Source organism: Odontesthes bonariensis, chromosome 8, assembly GCF_027942865.1.
Source record: "Odontesthes bonariensis isolate fOdoBon6 chromosome 8, fOdoBon6.hap1, whole genome shotgun sequence".
Lineage (NCBI taxonomy): Eukaryota > Metazoa > Chordata > Actinopteri > Atheriniformes > Atherinopsidae > Odontesthes > Odontesthes bonariensis.
The window spans coordinates 32,432,515-32,448,051 of NC_134513.1; the positions used below are offsets into that span (position 1 = coordinate 32,432,515).

At 39.8% G+C, this 15,537-nt stretch overlaps 1 protein-coding gene and 1 long non-coding RNA gene across 7 annotated transcripts in view; both read right to left on the reverse strand.

Annotated features, from left to right (window-relative positions):
* Window positions 1-15,537, reverse strand: part of nav3 (neuron navigator 3) — a 201,475-nt gene that overhangs the window by 22,336 nt on the left and 163,602 nt on the right. For 4 of the 6 annotated variants that reach the window (XM_075472210.1, XM_075472215.1, XM_075472212.1 and 1 more), the window contains 8 exons: window positions 15,381-15,461; window positions 14,985-15,008; window positions 13,975-13,998; window positions 13,735-13,812; window positions 4,387-4,470; window positions 3,321-3,432; window positions 2,886-3,010; window positions 332-355 (listed from right to left, as the gene is read on the reverse strand). In XM_075472210.1, coding sequence (XP_075328325.1) covers window positions 332-355; window positions 2,886-3,010; window positions 3,321-3,432; window positions 4,387-4,470; window positions 13,735-13,812; window positions 13,975-13,998; window positions 14,985-15,008; window positions 15,381-15,461 — 552 coding nt within the window. The remainder of the gene's footprint in view (window positions 1-331; window positions 356-2,885; window positions 3,011-3,320; window positions 3,433-4,386; window positions 4,471-13,734; window positions 13,813-13,974; window positions 13,999-14,984; window positions 15,009-15,380; window positions 15,462-15,537) is intronic. The other 2 variants (XM_075472214.1, XM_075472211.1) reach the window with 2 other exon arrangements.
* Window positions 11,676-13,270, reverse strand: LOC142385871 (uncharacterized). Its single transcript, XR_012770257.1, has 3 exons — window positions 13,040-13,270; window positions 12,513-12,718; window positions 11,676-12,388 (listed from the first exon to the last, which is right to left on the reverse strand). It is a non-coding gene; the product is annotated as an uncharacterized LOC142385871 (long non-coding RNA).

The window sequence follows — 15,537 nt, forward strand, 5'->3', positions numbered from 1 at the left end:
GATCAGGAGGTCACTCCGTGCTGTTTCCAAGCAATAGCCACTATCTGTTTTAGGTAAAGAGGCAAAAAGCAAGGCCATAAGTATAGATGAGAATGCGAAATATGGGGAGGCAGGCTTTTTAATATCCCTAAATATTAGAAAAGAACAGGCATTCAAAATTAATAAGAAAGGACAAATGAGTTGGTAAACAAGGGGTATGGTAAGGGTTGCTGTATCCATGGCGACGTTCCCAGAAAAGGGAGAAATTGGAGGGGAAGAAGGCACAGCAAAAGAAGTGGAGATGGGAAATGACTACTGCACACATACATAAGACAGTCTGGAAACCACTGACCTGAGCTGGGATGGAATCAGCCACCTGAAGATGCAGAACACACCCAGTGTTAAGCCACACAAACACTCGCTCATGCTCACCTCACACCCATCTACAGCAGACTTTGTTGATCGTTCAGGGGAAATACAGTTTCTGCTGTTGCAAGAATGCTATTCCTATAAACTTATGCTCACCTCATTGGATGGTGAGTATTTCTACAAAGCATGATCAAGCATAAAGTAGGTACCCTGGTGTTAGTATAACACTACATAAAAAAAACTATCTATCCCAAATGAAAGAAAATTTAGGATTAAGATTCCATGTAGTTTCAGATGCAGAATGGAGTCAACATAAGAGGAACATGAGAATAGAAAAAAAAACATTCACAAATCTAAACCACTAAAGCATTATGCTCATTTATAGGTTTATTTAGTAAATATTTTAAAATATGCTTACATGTTCAAAGGTAAAAGAAAAGCCAAATCGAAAATAGAAATAATGCTCCTGCAATACATTGTTGCTGCATTTCATCCATTAAGTAAAGGAAGAAAATACTGAAGCCTTTTTACATATGTTTTCAAACACAGGGATGATGAACCTCTGTCTTGCATTGGTTTCATGTGTGAAAGTACAGCAGCAGCAAGAGGGGTCAAAGTTGATCTGCCACCGATATGCTTCTGAGCTGGCAAGGGAGATAGCAAAAGAGGCAAAACTGGCTATGTGTGTGAGGGCAAGCTGGCATTGTGGAACACACCAATCTAACCAACAACACTGTTGTCACTCAGTTGATTCTGCGATGCTGGCTTGATGTGTGTAAACACACAGATGAGGGGCTGACCCCCCCGTCTCTGGCATATATTGAACTATCAAAGAGGGACAGAAGTGGGTTAACGCCTTTTTTTTGGCCAATAAGCCTCAACTGATATGTGAAAAGAGCTCTGGACAACAAGTGAGGTGTTTGAGGCAGTTCAGGGGCTGTGCTCTCTGTGGGACATATAACTCCCTTTGATGGGGCTGTTATCACTGTGGTGAGGGAAAAGTTCATATAGACAAATAGTTATACAACATGTCATCAACAAACTAGTTAGTATGCTAAGAATACAAAATAGAATAGAATATGCTTCAGTTGAGGACAATGGAAATGGAAATAACAATAGGCTACTTCAGCCGTCATGCTGAATCAAAGTTCCTGCCTTTTAAGTAGCTAATTTTCACTGTCCTTGTCTTTCCTCCCTGCTTCTTTTCTGTTCTCTCTTAGCTCAGATATCATCCACCCATGATGCAACGAAGCAGAATTAATACAAATGAAAAAGGAACTGCTGCTAAAATAAGGATTTAAATTTTTTTTTTTAAATGGCAGGCGCAAGTTTGCTGTAAGCTTACATTTCATTTCAAGGGCAGGCATTTTGCATTGCAGCAGAGACTGAAAACTGGCTTTGGTTTTGTGCTCTTTGGCTGAGACAGAACTTCTTATTTGTCATCTGTCTCAGGGGGCTGCAGCAAATTACAGCGCTCAACCAGAGATGCTGGGCTGCTGCTGTACAGTGGACAGCAAAACCAGAGAGAAGGGCAAATAAATAAGAAAGAGCCTTTTGATTGTGGATGTTTTTAGTAAAATTAGGCTTGTAACTATGTTTTTAGAAAATCATTTCTCAGTTAGTGTGTTTCAAAAGAAAGAAAAAAAACCCACTAATTGCCTAACATGCACGCTCGTTAAGTGAATAAGGGGGTCTCAAACAATAATTATTGCATGGCTGACTCTGCTTGCCCCCTCTGTCAGCCCTCAGTCCCAGCTGAACCAATCCCATCCCTGTAAACTGGTAACAGTCATGAAGGGAGACTCTGTGGAGGTAAATTCAGTTTCAAGATTTTCCAAATCACCAGACACTATGCACACTTGAGCCTCAACAGACACAAAAATACTCAAACACAAAACAAGGCTATGCGCTGTTGGATTATGGCTGCATGTGGTGACTTGATCACATGCGAGTCTCACAGTTATTCACAGGCTGAAGCTTAATCTGCAAACTCCAACTTAAATACCTCAAGAAGTGGAAGAAACATAATTGCAAAAGAGTAGAAATGATCATTTTGCTTTGCAACCATATAAAAAGCTTTCAGTGCATTCTGGTTGTTGCATGACTTTGGAATTGCTTTTGCTTATGCAAAGATGAAATTGAACTTTTCATTGCAGGCATATCGTGAGCATATGTGTAAATCTAAAGTAGCTTCACTGCCACTAAATAATGTATTTGCATTGTGAATCCACATCTAACAAAGTAGGAGTCATCTAATTACAGAAATATGAGGCTCCTGGTGTCTGCAGCAACTGAATGAATGGGATCGACAGTACTTGCCCTAAAGTAGAAAGAAAATATTATTTTTACATACACCTTACGGCCTCTGATGAACCTTTATATTTCATAGAATTTTTTAATGAAGTAAAAGCTTGTGCTTCAGTTCCTTAAGTGAGAACGTAAACATAGGCTGACCTTTCCCTTGTGTGTTTTTTCTTTATCAGAAAGTATGATTCTGCTTCACTTGCCGCATTAATCTCTACTTATTGTCTACTTACCCAGTTCTTTTTCTTCTTCTTTTTATCCTCTGCATCCTTGCCCAAGCTGCCCATACTGGAGTGACTTGCGGCACTGTTAATACTGGACATACTTTCTGATGAGTGCTGCCGTCTGATCCGCAGGTCTGGATAAGACAGACAAAGACTTTAACTTCCTGTGAAACTTGATTATTGGTAAAATTTTCTCTTTATGGTTTTCTGATGTTAGATTGAGCTTGGTCTGAGTAAGTATCTATGAGGTGGCTGAACAGTTCGAGGTAGTCGTAGAAAGTAAGTTATACATCTGATTGACCTTGCTTTCCTAATTAATCAAGACTTTCCAAAATAGATTTATACAGTTGAGTTCAGTTGCCTCTGGGGCTGGTCAGAATAAAAATGCACCCAGATGCTTTTAGAGAATTCTTGTCCAATACCCCCTGCTGAATTTTTCAATACCTTTGTGTAGGTGGTCCGGACCGTTGAGTGCCACCTGGATGGCTGTTTGGGCATCTGTGTTCTGAGTCTTTAGCGTGTCTATGGTTTCCCTCAACTCAACCAACTCAGACTCCTGAAGTGAGGAAAAAAGCAAATGAGAGAGCAGGAGGAGCTCTTATTAGTGAGATGTAACCTCTGTAGTCCAAATAAAACAAAACTACCAGAATGGCTGACCAGACAGGGTTATTTTTAAAGGATAAAGCACCAAAGACCATTGGAGTCAATGCCTAATCTACAACAATGTGAACAAATTCTTAAACTTGGGACTTACACGGCTTTCACTGGAAAGGAGTGAAAGAAAAAAAAGCGGTTAAGGGTATTTTGAAGAAGAATAGATCTGTTCCTTAGCCAGCACCACCTGCTTAGAATAAAAAAAGCTCTACTCTCTGTTGAACTAAGTCGATAAGACACAAGGAGTCTCCCACTCTGCTTCCTCCGAAACCCACTGAGGGCTGCAGATAGGGTTTCCGCTTTAATTAAAAGTATTTGACTAGAGCATCCCACCAGATCCCAGTCTGCTTTAATTTATAGAGGATTAAAAAGCTGCCAGGTCTTGTCAGCCTTCTGTGTGTACCGTATGTGTGTGTGTGTGTGTGTGTGTGTGTGTGTGTGATGAGAGGCTTCATTCATAATTTGTGATAGGGATTTATCTTTGAACATATTGGTGCTGCTGTGTGATGAGTGTATCAGTGCTCTTCTGAACCCTCCAGAGATTTGAAAAAAGCTGGAGGAGTTTTGGAGAAGACACATGGAATATGCTGAACTCTAGCATTGCTTCTTTTACTTGCCTATGTAGTAAAAAAGGTATGTAAGAAAACCTTTGTTAGAAAACCTTTTATGAGGTAGTGCCTTAACTTCAAAGACAAAAAAAACCAAAACTCTTAATCCTCAGAACACAGGCCTCCGTATTGTTGAATTCCACTGGACCATTTTGAAGTCTCACAGCTGACCATTTACCTTCCTTGTCATGCAGTTTCCAAGGAGTTCACGTGCACTATGATTGAAAGTCAGGGTTAAACTTTTGCACCTTTTGTTCAGCTGTCATGGTGAGGCTCTGCAGGCGGCAGGTCATGTTACTAAGGCTCTTCTCAAAAGCTGCTACCAGGTGGGCCTGCAAGACACATGAAAACAAACAAACAAACAAAAAAACTCAGCTGCTGCAGCAGTATTGTGTATCATTCTTTTAGAAACAAACAAAGACATTTTTCTTAGAAAATATCCCATTCATTCACAATTTTCTGAATTAGAAATATCTATATGTCACAACTGAGATGAGTTTTGTCCAAGCTCAGTCAGTACAATTAAAGCAGTTGTGCATCATCACTTATATATGTGCTGTATAAATCCAGTGTTATATTTAGGAAAAGATCTCTCTTTTGAGGAAAGAGTCTTTTTAATGAATCAGTTCACTGATGATAGCTTTGAAGTGATTGTTTTCTTGAAACACATAAGATGGATATTTTACTGTTCTGGACTCAAGAAGCTCTGTGCATACTATATAGAACTGTTGCTGGGATATCAATCGTAAGAAACCACAAGGCTCTCAACTCCCAGACGGGCATGTTAACCCATGTATGTTCAATATGATTTTAACAGGGAGGATTTTGTTTGACTTTACTACTGCATCTTACTGCTGTGATTGAATCATTATGGACGTGAGGATGCCTCTGAGATATCTCTCTGAACTAATAGTGTAAAGACTGTCAGAAAGCACAGAAGAAAAGGTGAGGCAAACATGTCAAAGATCAGCTGCTCTCCCTGAATTCATTTGTCACACGAGGGTGCAGCGGCAACACTTTAAAGAATGGCAACTGCTTAGCTACGTCACGCCATCTGCTCTGCTGAAGCTGCAGTTTGTGTATGCACCACTCAGGGAGTATGTTTGTGTATGGATGTCTACAGAAGCCTTATGTTCACGGCTGCATGTGTCTTTATGTGTAAGCACAAAACTGTGTGTATGAGACTTTGACATGCATGAGTGTTCTGCCTACTCATCCTGCCATCCTTAGCTAGAGACCCTGAGACACCTGTCAAGCCTGGTGTTGCACAGAGAGGCGGGCAGCATGCCCAGACAGATCAGAGACTCTCTGCCCGACTCACTGACACACACTCATTTACATGCACACACAAACAAACTGCATATAATTTTTTTTACTATTATGCCTTTAATGACTTGAATTTGGTGACTTCAGCAGAATTTACTCCCTGTTGATGCAAAAAAAATTTCCCTGACAAAATAAGAAAAATACACATTTTGCTACCCCTATGAGGACATCTAAGTTCAGAAAAAAAAGACACACACACATACACCCACACACACACACAGTAGCATCCTGTGCTGCCACTTCCACTCTGCGTCCCTGGATGAAACGGCGTAGGTCTCGACCTTTGAAAATGCCAACTCTTCAAACACATCTCTGTAACTCCACATCTCCTTCCAGCTCCACCTGTGAGCTCTGACTCCTCACCCCCCAGCCCACCTGTCCACCCTGAAGGAGGCAATGATAAGACTCTAATGCATCCCAGGGAAACACCATCTGTGCTATTCATGCATACTTCACCTGGCAACCTTGGCAAATTTTTTGACCCTTGTTCTGATTTTTATGTCAAGCGTAGAGGTTGACAGTAGGCTTAAGCAGAGAACTACATGGAAAGAAGTAAGCGCTGCCTGATATGGGAGAAAAAAAGGAATAAATCTGTAAAGGAATAAACGAATGAGGAAATATCAATAGGGAAGTAATGAAATAAAAAAAGAGAAAATATTGTAACTATTAATTTGTTTACATTTATATATTTTTTTCCCATATTCTTTTCTATCACTTTAATAGATTTTGTTATTTTTCTGTGGTATTTACTTTCACAATTCCTGTACTGCTTTCGTTGTTTCTCAATAGCTTTTATTATTACTATTTCTAAATAGCTTTTTCTCAGTTGCATTTACCTTTTTGTATTGGTTTTGCTTTCAATATTTCTCAGTCTCTTGTGCTATAACTTAAGCTTCAGTTATTTTTTGTCTGTTACTTTTGTTTTTCCTACTCTTTGAGCTACTCTAAAATATCAAATTGTTGTTGCCAGCTTAAGGGCTTGAACCTACAACCTTAAGAATATGAGGTAGTTGTACCGTGCTTAGAGAGGGGGGGAAGGATGTTTACCTGAAAATCCTCCCTTCTTGACACCAAAAGACATTTCACCTGTTTACGACCAAGGAAAAAAACCATTTAACGGATTACCTAAAGGATAAGAATGCCAGATGTGAGCCTGGCTCAAATGGGGTCCTTTGTTCGAGTTTCTCCCCCAACAGGATACCCCCATGCTATCTATGCATAATGAATTATGCATCGACACCTCCTGATAAGAAAGCCAGCTGCGGTCTACTCCTTTTGCCTTGTTTCAACCAAAGGAATGCTCAGTTCTCGATTTCCCAGAGACTGAAAATCCACTAGAAGCTACGGCTTTCTTGGACTAAAAGTGTGAAAATTGGGACTGGATGAGTCCACAGGTCATTTTAAGACTTTCCACATTCTTCTACAAGGAGTATCCAAGAAGTTACAAAACATTATTTTTATAGAAATCCTCCCGTGGAGCCACAGTGCCACCCAGAGGACATGAATAACGAACACTTTTCACTGTATCAGCCAGAATCAGACAGTTAAAATACCATGTATGTTTTAATGTTTTCATTATTGCAATGCCTAATCCAATGGTTTGAATTCTACAGGTATTAACCAAAAGCTGCATTTGCCTTCATTAACAAGAATCCCCAAAAGTTGTCATACCATTTTCATTATGATAATGTGAAGTATTCTGTGTTGATGACCGTTTCATGCCCATATTTGTGTTTATGCCTGCTCTCATGCAACATTATTGTCTGTTATGAACACGATATCTTCTGAAATTAATGCAACGTGGGTTAAATACATTTGGAAGAGAGAAGACCCCTTTTGTTTGTTTTCTCCTAACCACCCTTTCTTTTTCTTAGTCTTTGGGTTAAGGGCCAGCTAAACGCTGATTGGACGAAAGCTGACACGTGACTTCAGGCTTATAACCCGAAGCGCCAAAGCGAACAGTCTCTCTTGTTTTTCAAATTCGTGACTTTTGGACCGCTCTCTTGTCTTCAGACCCCTCAACCCTCAGCTCTGTCTCTCTCTCTTTTGTTTTACTCCTTAAATATTAATTCCAATTTTTTGGACTTCCCTTTTTGTTATCTGAGTCTGGTTCCGATTCCTGCGAGTGTTTGGCTAAGCTTAGACAACACCGGCCCGAACTCAGACACTCTAAAGAAGAAGAAGAAGAAGAAGAAGAAGAAGAAGAAGAAGAAGTTGGAGGTTTTATTCGACGTCATCCTGCTGGTTACCACGGAAACCAGCCTCCATAACGACGCTCATCAGAAAAAGGCCACGCCGCCGCCGAATCTTCTACAAAGTAAGGCGCTGAATTCTAAAATCCTAAAAGAAGATGGACATGCTGAATCCTTTCTCTTAAAGTGGTGACTGTGCAGGAATCCTTAGGAGTGATTAAGCCATATTAACTCCGAGTGAGGACCCAGACTTAGTGTTACGTAACAAGTTACTAGTCATCCCACTTAGATAGTTATCTCTCTCTCCCAACCGTATTTCCTTATAACTACTGCAAATTACCCATATTCTGTCCCTTTATCAACTGTTTATATATATGTGCTTGTGGAATGTTGAATAAATGCTTAAAATAATTCATCAGAGCGTCACGGTAAGTTATTAAGCGTCGGTTGTCCCTTCAAGACAGAACTCGTTCCAGTGAGACTTCTTATTTCATAATCTTAACAGTCCTTCCTCCCAGGACTGTAACTAACGCAAGTTAAGACCAAACGGGAGGTGGTGCCCCGCTTTTCTGTTATATATATTCATTTATAAGTGCATAACGCTACATAGTGAAGTTTACTACTACACAGTTCCGCATGAGAGACTGACCCAGGATGAGCATTAAACCCTGTACATATCAATCATTCCTTCCTTGGTAGCATGGACAACATAGACTGGAACACAGTCTTGTACAGTCCACACAAATCCATGCGAAGTCTAACAATTGCAGCATTTTCGAGATCAGACCTCCTTTCTTTGATCAAATGTGATTTAATGATGGAGTATACAAAAAAGAACTGTGCTACAGCAGATATGTCTCTGATCTTTAGCCATTTTCTATGACATCACTGAAATGTAAGCACTTTATAAGATCCACATTCAATTTTCCTTGTATGGCAAACCAAGAAGAAGATAATAAGAAATATTTATGCAGAGGCACAGCAAATGTGACAAGTTCAGGTGACCTCTATTACTGCACATTTCCTCTGTGGCTTTATGCAGAAAAGACTGCAGTAGCGATAAAATCATCCAGGAACCGATGGTAACATATGAGCTGCTTTTCTGCAGCCTTCAAATACTTCCTTTGCTTCTACTATTGTGATTTCAATGATTTTCAGTGTCTCTTTACACTAACAAGATAATGTTAAATATGCATTAAGCTGAAATCACTCTCTAATGGAAATTACATTTTATTGTACACACCACAGCAGACACCCATTAAAGAATAAATGGTGTATAAATGAGAAAGCAAGATGTTATAGACATAGGCCAAACAGAAAGTGACTTTAAAAATTCCTACCTGAGATACTAACTTTATGAAAATACCAGTTTGTTCCTGTTCAGTGACAGTATACAACTCAAATTTGCATATCACAGCTTGTGGGTGTGTAAATTTATGTACATGTAAAAGATAGATAATTTATAGGCCTCCATATAAATGATACCCATGTACCTGGCTGTCCATATTATCCAAATCTTTTTTCCTACTTCAAAACCAAAGAAGTCAAAAATCGACTGTTAACTTGCTGCCTAAAATATCCAAAAGTCACTATAGTGAGATCATAATTGTCATTCACTGTTTGTGAATTGCATCTGTTATAATAACTGGTGTATTTACTGTTAGATATAGAAATATTAAGACATTTTATTTTAGTCCTGCAACAATACATATTGACATGACTGTAATGTGTAGACTGCTTTAATTTGAGGGTATTCCCATCCACGTTAAAAGCAGAGTTCAGGATTTAGCTTCAGCAGGACGTTCAACTAATATAACAAAAAAAGTGTCAGTGTTCAAATATTTCTGGACCGTGGCAAAGAGACGAGATGATAAACTTATGCTCTGGCTCATCTTGCACACACCATGGTGAGCTGTGGCCTGTAGGTGGACAGCATGTGAGAGCTGCTGAGGCTGATATTTCCACAGTCACACTACACACTGGGAGGATAAGACGAGCTTATGACACCAACAACCCACCCAAGCAGTTCCAGAACAACACAACCAGAGATGTGTGTGCTGTTTTTTTCTTAATCTCAATAGATGTGGATTTTTGTAGCTCCTTTAAGTATTTACATCTTGGCTTGGCATGTCAGTGGTAAAGACCAGTCAGATTCAGCAACAAATATGGTGAGACAGTTCTTTCGAGACTTTTTTCGAGAGTTATATATGCTATGGAATATAAGTTGAATATGTAAACAGTTCCATGGACCCTGGAATTATTGTTGAAACTAATCATCCATCCATACCAGTGCAACTCTGTCTCCTAGAAATGATGTGTCCATATAACTAAACTTCAACTGCACATTCTTCGAAGGAAATTTAATAGCAAAATGATGATGTTGTCTGTTCATGTAGGTCAGATATGTTAATTACCTACATGTTGATATTGAATTTATCCTTATAGATTCACTGCACAGATGTTGTCTTTAAGATACTTGAACAGGAATTTTGCGTATGATGCTGTGGTTGTGAAATCAAGTTTTTATTAGAGCAGAGTGACAGCAAAAGAGTTCAATTCAATTCAATTCAAAAATACTTTATTTATCCCAGAGGGAAATTAAATGTTGATGTAACTCAATTAAATCAAGGAGTTATTATAGATGCAGATGGCTGTGGGCAGGAAAGATTTCCTGTAGCGGTCCGTTTTGCATCCAAACTGAAGAAGCCTTTGACTGAAGAGACTCTGTTTGTTCATTGTATAACTTATAATGACAATAAAGATCTATCAATCTATCTAAAAAAAGATTAAATATTGAAGCATGTGTGGAGCCCCTCGGCCATTTGAGTCGAGTTGAGTGTTTACATGCAGGAGTGATTTGATCCCCAACTTCATTATCTGGACGTGTTAGTCTGGGTATGAGAGCTTTAAGTTTTTATGATTTTGGTCTGACTAACACAATAAATGTATTTTTCTTGTGTCATATAAATATCCCGAGTATTGTAACTACCGTATTATTGAACTTTGTCATGTTATATTTATGTTTAGGCACTTTTAGGTGTACACTAAAGTCAACATCTATGTGCCTCACCATAGAAACAATCCAAAATTACTATCTTTAACCCCAAACCAATGTGCATTGTTGCCTCCAATTTGCCTGCAAGTTGAGGAATTTGTATGCATATCATCCACCACAACTACCTCTGAACATAATCCGGCCTGGAATTACATGGCAATGTAATGGTGACAACAATTTAGTGCAGTCGTTTCTACAACCACAATGAACTGTGAAGAAACAGTTAGTTATCTGCATGTTCACAATGCTGCAGCTTTAAACTCCCCACTAGAGCTGTGTTATACATCATATTTAATTTAAAAGTAGTATTCAAAAGTGAAACTCTTCTCATATACAAACTTGACACTTTTGACGTTACTCTTCCATTTTAGATCTTATTTAAAGGGGTACTAACATTATTGTCACATAATAGTCATTTATTACTTCCCAACATGGGTTCAGTTCAGTCCACAGTTTCAGCTTTACTCAACTTTGTGATCAAAGTGTCAAACTGAGGCCCTGTCTGCCTCCATGCTTGATCAGACACTTAGGCCCAATCCCAATTCTATTTTCTACCCCTTCGCCTACCCCTCGCCCCTACCCCTCGCCCCTTCAAACGTAGGGGTAGGCGAAGGGCTAAGAATGTCACCCCTTCGAATTGGGACAGCACTTCACACTCACGAACGTAATAAGTCCGCGCCGTCAGTTGTTACGTAACCAAAAGCGACAGCTTTAGCCAGAAGTAAACAAACATGACCGGTGCTGTGGTGTTCGCGCTGTCCTGGGCTATTCGGATATTTTTAGAAATATCTGCGTCGAATCGACGGAGTGCCATCAGGCGAAGGCGTCTTCGACATGTGGGAGCATTGCTGGATCTTGTTACGGTATGTAGAATGAGAAATTAATGCAAATAACGTGTGTGAGTGAGCAGCTGGTAGCTTCCAGAGCCGGCGTGTGAATATGATAATGTGTGTGTGTGTGTGTGTGTGTTTGAAAGTGCTTCTAACTGTACATTTGTGATATCGTGTAATATAGAAACAATTTGCTTGTCTCGTTGGATTTGCTGATTTATTGACTGGAGTAGTATCCTAACCTGGCTAACCTAGCTGAAAGCATAAGCTAACGTTTAGCCTTTGTTACTCGCCTCGTTCCGTTTGGAATAAACATGCAGCTCATGCGTTTTTGAAGCAGTTTTCTTTGTACCAGGTTCAGATTTGATGACTTAAATAAATGCACTGCATTGTGTGTGCTATCAATGTGTTGGTTTGGGAGGATGAAAGCCTGATCTTTCCATGTTTTTCTTTCCAGCAGACGGGTCGTCCTACAAATTATTGCCCATTGGACCACAACATGTACCCCAATTTTTTTGTTATCCCTTGTATAATAAATCTCTTCATACCAATATCCGTTCCAGTCGTTCATATGATGTTGATGTGATAATCATGCTCACAAACCTTTTGTCCTTAATTTCTTTTATTAGGCTCAAATTACAGACTGGTAAGGCAGCTTGTTTTCAGAAATAACAGCTTAAAGTGTCTGCTGTAAAGTGTCTGCTGCAAATATGGACAATAAACAGTATGAATATAAACAGTATGAATATAAACGGGCAACAGTGCAATCATCAAGAACGAGATGACCGGAGCAGGAACAGCGAAGGTGCTTGGCGCATCGGAGGTGCTGCATGGGCTCAGTGATGTTCTGGGGGAACACGACATGACATTATAGCATGTACTTTCATCCATTGTAAAACATTTAAAAAAGGTGTTTCAGAATGCGGTAGTGGTGGCTGTGTGTACAATAGGTGCATGGCGCATCAACTCACCGTAAAGTTGGTCTATCATGCGCTCAAATCGAGCTAAAAAGCGCTCCGTTTTCTGCTCGTGGCGCTTCTGCTCCTTCAGGCTCTCCTGTATCAGGTAATCCATTATGGGATTGGACTTCCTACTTCTTTTTGGGGATGGGGATGACTTTAGAAACAGATCTTCGTTTTCGGCGCTAAACCTGATCAGGCTCTTTGTGCTTGAGTCCCTGTGAATCAGTCACGTATATGAATACTTGTGATAATAGGTAGCGAAATGACGCTCATGTCACTCAAAAGGAACTTCTCTATGGTTAACCAACTACATTGCTTGTAAATACTCGCGTTACAATTTAAAAAAACAACTCTTTCGCAGCACCTTCACATGCATTGACCGATTACTCCATGTAAAATAGCGACTTTTCCCATGTGCGTTTATAACAGAAAATAACTACACATTGCCACCATGTTAAACTCACACAATACACCAGTTATCACAACCTAAAACGATTAAAACAGTTAAATTATGGCAAAAAGATAGAAGAACTTACATTTGTGTGGTGCTCTTGCTTCTGCCATTTTTAAAAAGACTCACGATCTCCCGGTAGTCGCGTTGTACTCTGGGAAATATATCATACCCCTTCAAACGGAGTCTGCCTGGCCGAAGCCCTCCGTTTCAAGGGCTACAAAGTAGGGGTAGGGTTAAGGGGAAGGGCTTTGGAAGAGTATTGGGACAACACTACCCCTTCACGTGAACGCGCAAAACGGAGGGGAAGGGGTAAGGGGTAGGGCCAAGGGGTGAATTGGGATTGGGCCTTAGTTCTGAGGGTGAATGGGGGGCACTCAGATGCTGGAGTCTGTCCATCTATCTGCATCTCAGCAGAAAGCCTTTACCGAGGGGTTGAAGGTCTTTGTATCTCACTTTGCTTCACCCACGCATGACGCAAAAGCGACTACATTCCTTATCCTCATCTCCCTGCTCTCTTTCCTCATCTGTCTATATCTATTTGAGATCTGCTTCGAGGACAAAAGCTCCTGTTCTTGTTTAAACCCTTACCAGCTGAGAAAAAAAGCAAGGAGACAATCCTTACTGCACTATCAACACAAGTGGACATCCCATCAAAGGACAAGAACAAACAACAAAAAATCAAACTAACAAAATTCCAAGTATACATTTAGCGACTTTGATCACAGAGAAAAGGAACCACAAGGCATTGCAAAGATTTATGTGATGAAGCAAACTCACGTTGGCAGCCAGCTGAGACGTGAGGGTCGCCACCTTCTCCTGAGAAGCATCCAGCTCCCGGCGCAGCTTTCTGATTTGCTAATGGGGAAGGAGAGGGCAACGCTGAGTGATTGCCATGTACAGAGGTGCTAAACTTGCAACTCCCATGCTGATAACTTTGATGAAAAAATGTGCAGTTACATGGTAAACAGTTTAAAAAGACACTGGAGTGAGGTGTGAACGTAAAGTGTGGGGGATTACCGTGGAATTTTGGACTGTTTGGCCCTTGATTGAAAAGAAAAGAGTCAAAATTAACACTATGTTGCATGCTTGCAGCGAACAGCATGAACTGATGTGGCTAGAGAGACACAGGTTTACAAGCCACAGCACTGGTTTTCTCAAATTTAGACTATGAGCAGCAAAGCAGAGAAAGATAGGCGAGTATTTCATACCTGAGTCAAGTAGTATTTTCAAATACGTAAGAATATTTACTTTATAATGAGTACCGTGCCAGATGTTGCAGTTTACCAGCATAAGAACGTGGGGTAAGTCACAGAAATTGATTAAAGAGGCATTCAAGAGGCCCCTGCTTCATTATTACGACATTTATAATGAATTATTTCATGTCGTTTTTATTTACATACAATTCACATTTGCGTACATGCTGATGTTCCTTAAAAGCTTTTATGATTTTTGTGTTTCTTCTTTCATGCTAAAGACATTTAATACATTAGTGGCACATAAAATGCATTAGAAGAACATCATGTGTCATTTGTTTGTAGTGTATCATTGTCATTGTTAATACGAACTACAAAACTGGAAAATCAAAGGAGAATTGGTGATAAACTGAGCAAATACAGAAAAAGAGACAAAAGTTGGGGGGTGCAGTATATGTCTTCAACACAATCAATAGTTTTGTGCTTAGATCGCTTTTGGTTCTAAGTCATTATACATAATTTAACACTGTTTGAGCTTTGATTGACACCTACAGGGTGCATCTGAGTACAGAGGCTGTGCAACTGAAGGACATGCAGACAGCAAGCACCTAACAAAGAGCAGAACAAGCCTTTGACATGTTGAGCTGAACTGTACATGAAGCAAAGACAAAATCAAGCATCTGAAAAGCTAAGCTAAGCTGCTCAGTGGCTGTACAGAGCAGCCTCAAGGTGTACATGTCATTAACTCTTACTCATGTATATGAATGTGTTGCAAAAAAGTGCTAAAAGGACCCATGCAAATGGAGAAAAGGACAAAGTTTTATTCATCCTTACCTCTGAGTGTGCTTTTTCCTCGGTCTGTAAGAGAGAAACATTTGTTCATTGGATCTGTGAGATGTGTTCAGTCATGTGAATTACAGGAAAGAGCCTGAGAAGCATTTTAATGCCAAAGATGAGAAAAATTATGAGGACAGTTCAACCAAAAATAAAAAGAATTCACCCAAATTGTAAGTAAAGTTATTAGATTCAATTTAAAAGAAAAAATCTGCCAACGAAGAGGATAAAATCAGACTGAAAACAAACTGATTATTTCAACCGGAGGAAAAAACTTTGGAAAGATAACTTTTCTCCATCATTCAACCGCCATTTACTCTGCCACTTTCAAGTTAATAAGTTTCAAGTAATAAAGAGGCAGAAGCGCATGGTAATCAGTTCTTCTTCCTTCCTCACCGAATGTGACGACTGAAGCAGAGTCTGTGCTATTGGAACCCAACAACTGTCCAGAGCTGAAGCTACTCTGGGAGCATGCACCTACAAAGAGCAATGTTTTTACATACATAAACAGGAAAAGACCAACTTATAGGGTCAGAGAAACTAAATGCAGACA